Source organism: Physeter macrocephalus, chromosome 3 (assembly GCF_002837175.3).
Source record: "Physeter macrocephalus isolate SW-GA chromosome 3, ASM283717v5, whole genome shotgun sequence".
Classification (NCBI taxonomy): Eukaryota; Metazoa; Chordata; class Mammalia; order Artiodactyla; family Physeteridae; genus Physeter; species Physeter macrocephalus.
This window is the reverse complement of record NC_041216.1, coordinates 14,754,704-14,761,737: the sequence shown is the minus strand read 5'-3', so window position 1 is coordinate 14,761,737 and position 7,034 is coordinate 14,754,704. Positions and strand designations below refer to the sequence as shown.

The 7,034-nt window shown below is 51.6% G+C and overlaps 1 protein-coding gene across 2 annotated transcripts in view; it reads right to left on the bottom strand.

Moving 5' to 3' along the window:
- TRIM63 (tripartite motif containing 63) overlaps positions 1 to 6,316 on the bottom strand; it is a 13,139-nt gene extending 6,823 nt beyond the window's left edge. The window contains exons 1-4 of one of the 2 annotated variants that reach the window (XM_028487609.2): positions 6,014 to 6,316; positions 4,935 to 5,110; positions 1,945 to 2,113; positions 1,063 to 1,158 (exon numbers count right to left, since the gene is read on the bottom strand). In XM_028487609.2, the coding sequence (XP_028343410.1) occupies positions 1,063 to 1,158; positions 1,945 to 2,113; positions 4,935 to 5,110; positions 6,014 to 6,172 (600 nt within the window). In that variant the 5' untranslated portion in view covers positions 6,173 to 6,316. The remainder of the gene's footprint in view (positions 1 to 1,062; positions 1,159 to 1,944; positions 2,114 to 4,934; positions 5,111 to 6,013) is intronic. The other variant, XM_028487612.2, reaches the window with a different exon arrangement.
- Positions 6,317 to 7,034: the final 718 nt, after the last annotated feature.

The following is a 7,034-nucleotide window of genomic DNA, read 5'->3' as shown; positions in this document are numbered from 1 at the left end:
AGCGGCTGGGCCCGTGAGCCATGGCCGCTGAGCCTGCGCGTCCGGAGCCTGTGCTCAGCGGAGGGAGAGGCCGCAACAGTGAGAGGCCCGCGTACCGCAAAAAAAAAAAAAAAAAAAAAAAGTAGAGACTCTGAGGTCAGAAGGGATTATGTACGTGGGCCTCCCCAAATCACAGTCTTCCTCCCATTTTAGGACCAAGACCAGATTTGGGAAGCTCTGCATCATTTAGTCATCAGAGAGGTGGAGAAGCTCCTCCTCCCCTAGTGGCCTCCACATTGAGGCTTCCTTCTGTCCAACACTGATGCTAATCTTAGTTTCCTTACCTATAAAATGGGTATAATAATAGCATCTCATCAGACTGGGGGCGCTAGTATCCTCTGTCAGACTGGGAGCCCCTCCCAGTTATTATGTGGTTATGTTATTATGTTGTTATGGGTAATAACAACATCCCTCTTCCTTCCTTTAAACCTATCCTTCACACAACTCTTTTGTCCACCAGAAATGTAATGATCCCTTTCCCCCATCTCATTTCCAGGTCCCCACAAGGGGAGATGGAAAATCATGGGTGCTTTTGCAGGGATAGAAAAGTTGCCTTCTGCCCCTACAGTCTTGCTACTCAAAGTGTAGTCCATGGACTAGCAACTTGGGCAAATCCTGGGAGCTTGTTAGAAAAACAGAATCTCATGCCTCATTCTAGACCTACTGAATCAGAACTTGAATTTTAACAAGATCCCAGGGTGGTTTGCATGCACATTAAAGTTTGAGAAGCTTTAGTCTACAGCACACTGGAGAACAATGTTCTAAAAGCTACTAGTGCTGAATAAATGCTGGGAATTATTGGTGGGACACTGCCTGAAGTCAGGGACCTGGTCTGTCTTGCTCACCGCCCCATCCTCAGCACCTCTGGCAGAGCCTGACACACAGCTGTCCTCAAGAAGCGTTTGTTGAGCGGGTGGATGAATTGATAAGTCAATCCCTCCCCACCATCCCTGCTTGAACACCCCAGAGACCAATCTGCACTGGGAGGCTTCGAACCCCCAGGCAGAGCTAGTTTCCCCTCACCTTGGTCACTTGACAGGAGTCCTCCAGCTGAGTGATGATGGTCTGAACACGGTCGTTCCCTGCTACCAGCATGGAGATACAGTTACTCAGCTCAGTCTAGATGGGAGGACGGGGTGGGGGATCAGGAGAAGAGAGACAAAAATAGTCTCAGGGCCTGCCCTCTGGGGAATGGCAGCAAAACGGCACCCTCACTCCCCTCTCTGCTAGAAAGAGCCTCTTTCTGAGGTACAGCTCAGCTCCAGAGCAGAAAATATCAGAGAGATACTGCATCCCTCATTTTACAGATGAGGCCCAGAGAGGGGAAATGAGCTGCCCAAAATACACAGCAATGTGCTGGCAGGGGAGGGGCTTGTTTCTAGGAATGGAGGGATCCGTAAAAGAAAGAGGTTGGAGAATTCTAGAAGAGAGATATCAAGAGAAGAGTAGGAGGTGGGGAGGAAAGAGTATAGAAAGGGGAGCCACAGCTTACTGCATGTACAGCATGGTGGGGCTCCCACAGGCCCAGAGGCCCAGGGAGAGGACTCTCAGCTGCCTCCTGCTGCAGAGGGATCTAGGGAGAGGTGACCAGCACAGGAAGTGGTATCTGGGACCCAAACCACACTGGGTGGTAGAAGTCGTGGCCAGAGAGGGCCCTGGTGGCCTGGCCCTGGGATCTGCTCTCTCCCTTGGGGCCACACCCAGATGCTCTCAAGTGGCTCTAAGTATAACTCATGAGCTCAGCCCCCAAGGAAGGCAAGGGCTGCTGGCCCTGCGGGCGGGAAGTCCCTCCAGGGTGACTATTCCTGAAAGGCTGGCTCAGCAGATCTACAGGGATCAGATCTGCATCCTGAATCATATGTCCAGCAGGCTCGGGCTGGGGGTGGAAGTAGCTCAGGTCAGCACCTTTTGTCCCTGGAAGACACTCTGCAGTGGGGCCACCTCGCAGGCCTTGTGGACCCCAAACACCTTGCACATGGAGCACGTGGGCACCTCACATGTGAGGCAGTAGATGTTGATTTTCTCATCTTCGTGCTCCTTGCACATGGGGTGGTTGCCTTTCTGCAGGGGCCGACTGAAGTGGAGAAGAGACATAAGTCACGAAGTGGGAGTCTCGAGTCCCTGTCTCCTCCCCCAGCCCCAGGAGGCCACCCCAGATCCATGACCCAAGCTCTCAAGGGTGGGCTGTCCCAAACCCTTTTCTTTCCATCCTCTGAGGACCCAGGACCAGGGAAGCCAATAACACCAAGACTAGGATTCAAACTCCAGTGATGGAGTTGGCCCTAGGCTTTGCCAGTACAGGACATGGGAAGGATTGCAGAATCCCAGAGTCATTTTCGAGAAGAGGAAAATGGGTCCCAGAAAGGTGAATTGACTTGCCCAAGGTCACCCAGCAAGTCAGGGCATGGGAGGCTAGAGTTCATTTGCTCTAATTATAGTCCCCGTGCTCTTGGTTACAGCAGGCTGGGCTCTGAGCAAAGCAATTTATACTCATGGCCTCATTGAATTCTATATTTAATCCACCAGACTGTAATCTCCATCAAAGCAGGGAAACTTGCCTATTCTCTTCACCCCTGAATCTGCAGTGTACAGTGCCTGGCATGGAGAAGGTGGTAATTAAATACAGGTAGAAAGAATAAATCAGTAAGCATGCCGTGAAGGTGCCCCGAGGCTCTGAGAGAGAGGCAGTATGTGTGCCCCAAGTCACACACCTAGAACATGAGCAACACAGGGCCATCCAATGGCTCAGCACAAGCCTTGATTTCCAGTCCGAGATTCTTTCCAGGGTCCAGAATCGCTTCCTTCTGTTTCCTCCCAAACACACACTCTTAGGATGACTTTCTCCCTTTGTCTCTCTCTCCCCTTTTAGGGTCTCTGGCATGTTTTCTGTGTTTCTCTCAGGGTCACTTCCTCCCCGAGATTCCATTTTTTGGGTCTAGGCCTTACTGCCCCAGCTAACTATACACTCATTTAGAGCCAAGAGCACATCTACACACCTCTGCTTTCCCAGCCCCTAACACAGCAGGCAGCTCAGAATGACTGTCCCCCATCATGTCAGTGCCTCCCCTCCAAAGAACCTTGCATGGCTGATCACACCCTGGGCATTATTGTCCCCTCAGGGTCTTAAATAGGCCCCTTTCCAGACTTACCTTTTTGCATCTTTTAGCCCAGGGTCCCCCCATGCTGGCAGGGCTCTCCCTTTGCCACCTGTCTCTATCCCCTGGGAAGGGAGCTCTGGGGTGGCAGTAGGTGCAGAGGTGAGGCAAGATCCTGAGGGTCTGGTACCTGTGTCCTCTGTCATCCCAGTTGCCTATCCTCCCAGCCCCAGGCACCAACATCGGGGTTCAAATCCAGATTGTTCTGCCACTTACTCATTGTGACCTTGGACAAATGATTTCACATTTCTGAGCCTTGGTTTCATCCCAGAGCTACTGGGATCATGGCAGGAATTGTCTGTACTGAGGGTCTGCTCTGTGCAGTGCCTGGCACAGAGCAGACCCTCAATAACTATCATTACCATTCAACTCTGTGGAAAGGCCTTGACAACATGCTCTTCCGAGGTCGACACTGGGTGGGCTACTATTTTGGTGCAATATTGATTTTATTATTATTATTATCATGATCAACGATATCATTGCATTTTTGTAGTGTTGAACTCTAGCTACATAAGAGGCAGTAGTGGTTAAGAATGTTCACTGGGCAGTCAGTCAGACAGGCTCCCTCTCAGCTTCACCACTTGCTAGCTGAGTGGCCCAGGACAAACCTCTGATCCTCTCAGAGCCTCCATTTCCTCATCAGAAAATGAAGGTAAGAATGGTTTACAGGATTACTGTGAGAATTAAACAGGGATAATGCACGGAAAATACTTAGTGCAGTGCCTGCACACAGTAGCTGCTCAATAAATATTTGATATCTTTAACATTTCCCATCAAAATCCTACTTGACAGTCACAATAACAAATCTTACTGTCCCTTTCTGGAGACAGGGGAAAAGGAGGCCCAAAGACTTAGCCCAATATTCTACAATGCATGAGTAACAGAGTCAGAGTAGCAAACACAGTTCTCAGGTCAGAGCTTTCTCAAGCGACGACTGGTCTGTCACCTTTTTGGGGGGCCAGACACTGCCTGTAGGCAGGCACTTGGTGAAGGTTTGGGACCACAAGGGCCATGAGGTCAGCAGCCTAGAAGTCTTGTCAGGATGTCCTGATTTGTAAAGATCTCCCTGGTAGCTGTGTCTCTCCCCAGTTTGAGGCCCAACACTGCACAACTTCGACCATGCACAAATTCTGCCTGAGAATGAGTGGCTATTTCACAAAGAGGGAGACTTGGAGCTAGATGGACTGGGCCCAGTCCCAGCAATTCTACTTGTCAGCTGGGAAACCTTGGGTAATTGACTTCACCTCTTTGAGCCTCAGCTTCCTCATCCATGAAATAGGGATGATGAAAGCCATGCTGATCCATAGGATTGTCATGAAGCAGCAGCAGGAAGCATTCCCAGTGTCTCGCGCTGGTGTTATCACTATAGAGAAACTGGCTGTGCTCTCACTGGGTGATTTCTCTGCTTATCAGGGCCACTTAGCTGGCTCCAGTGCCTCTCTCTCCCTCTTACATCTCATCTTTCCCCCGGTTTCTGTTTCAGTATCTTCCAGGAGGACAGCCTAATGTCTGGATCCCCTCCCATTCACTGGGTGACACCAAAAGCCAGGGCTGCGGGATACGATGAGCCTCCGTTCCTGCCTGGGGAAGAGGGAGATGGCTCTCTGGATTGGCTAGCATAGCTCTTCCAGCTAGGGGACTGGATCCTGAGCAGATGAAGGAGGATGGGGCCTTGGAGAGCTGGGCTCAGAGGATGAGCTGGGGAGAGGGGATGGCCTCCCGGCTGCAGGGTGAACTGACCTGGAGCACTCCTGCTTGTAGATATCAATGATGTTCTCCACCAGCAGATTCCTCTGCAGGCCGTACACTCCATGACGGTCCATGATCACTTCATGGCGGCAGGAGGGGCATCGGAAACGGCTTCCAGACATGGACACCGAGCCACCCCGGTTGGTCCAGTAGGGATTTGCAGCCTGCTGGTGACAAGGGCAGAGGTGAGGCCTGGGCTCCCTCCTCAACTCCTTCCCTTTCTGACCTCCGACTATCCTTCCCCCTGCTCACCCCAAGATGACTTAAAGCTCCTTATCCTGAAATGAGAGAACCAGCCCGCTTACACAGGGAGCACCTGAGAAGTAACCAAGCAATCAACAGGTTTGGAGGTCAGCAGACCTAGGCTCAAGTCACAGTAATTTTCTGAATGACTTCGGGCAAGCAACTTTTTCTCTCCAAGCCTCAGTTTGCCCATTTATGAAATGGGCATATAATTAGAGCCAGCTCCTAGGGCTGCTACTTTAAAGAAAAAATAGTGAGAGATCATTCTGTAAAGTGCTTCTGGGGAACTTTGAGGCCTGCCTCCCAACCAGGATGCACATCGCTCCCATTCTTTTCTTAGAGAGATGAAGTCCCTCCTGCACCATATTATAGGGAAGAACTTCAAAGGGGAAGATACCTCTATGGCTCAGTGCCTCTCGGCCACCCTTCTCCTAAAAGTCTGGGCACCCTGCCACTTTGGAGCTGGCTCCAGCCCCCAGGGTCTGGTTTCTCTCCCCTCTCCGCCTGTCTCTCCCACTTATCACTTGAGGCTTTTGGAATCCTGATTGGAGAGTCAAGTGCGGTGCTCAGGACAGGGGTGGAGTAGCTACAGGCAGGGTGGGGAGGGGAAATGTGCGTCATGGAGAAGGAATGGGGCAGCCAGAGCTGCTTCCCTACCCGCCTCGGCCCCTTCCAGAGGCCTCTGCAGGAGTTCACTTCAGAGGGGGAAAAAACAGCCCCAGTTTGGAAGGGTCCTGGGCTAAGAGAGAAGTTTTCTTTTAGTTTTCACCGCAGGAAAACTGAGTAGCTGCCTGGGGCCCCAGTTCTAGGCCATGCCCAGCACTGACCTGGAAGATGTCACAGGCACACTTCCGGCAGAGGTTGTGTTGACATGGCAAGATGACCACTGGCTTGGTAAACATCTCCAAGCAGATGGGGCAGATCAGCTGCTTCTCCAGGTTCTCCATGGGGTTCCCATCCTGGATCAGGCTTGACTTATATTCCATATTGTCAGGAGACGTGGGGACCCACCTGGCTGTCTGCTTCACCTGCCTCGCTCTAAGCAGATTTGGGGTCTTGCCTTTATCACAAAATACCCGCCTGGAGACTCTTTGCCGTCTTCTCCTGGAGCCCGAATTCTGCCTTGGTCTGTGGCCCCTCTGATATTTATAGCTGGACCCTGGTCACATGAGCCCCAGGAAGGGACCAGCTGAGCATTCCAATGCCAAGAGGCTGACGAGGCTTGAGTTTCCTCCAGGCCTGAAAGACCAGCCCTCTCAAATCACATGTAAGGATGAGCAATCGCTGTTCCCTTGGGACGGGGGTCGTAAACAAGAACAGCTTGTTCGTGGACAGGCTTGGGGCAGGACTGGGTACCCAGAGTTTCCTCCAAAAATTAGTCTCCTCCCACAGTAGGCTGGTAAGGAGGGAGTGGGCCACTGGGATTTGTGGGGTTAATAGCCGGTGCCCTCTCACTGACCTAAATCGGGTCCGTCCCCGCCTCTGGAGTCCTGGGCAGCTCCCCAGATGAGGCCCATCCCCAGCACAGCATGTTGCTAAAGACCTTGGTCCCGCCCCGTCCCCGCCCCCACCACACTCAGGCTAGCCCATCCCTCCATCCTGCGGCCACTAATTCCACTTTTTTTTTTGGCCATACGGCATGTGGGATCTTAGTTCCCCAACTAGGGATTGAACCTGTACCCCCTGCAGTAGAAGCATGAAGTCTTAACCACTGGACTGCCAGGAAAGTCCCTAATTCCACTTTAATACTGAAAGGGCTCCCTTGAGACAGAGTTTATTTCCCTCATTTTATAGATTTTGACACTGAGGTCTAAGAAAGAAAGGACCTTATTCAAAGTCATTTGGAAA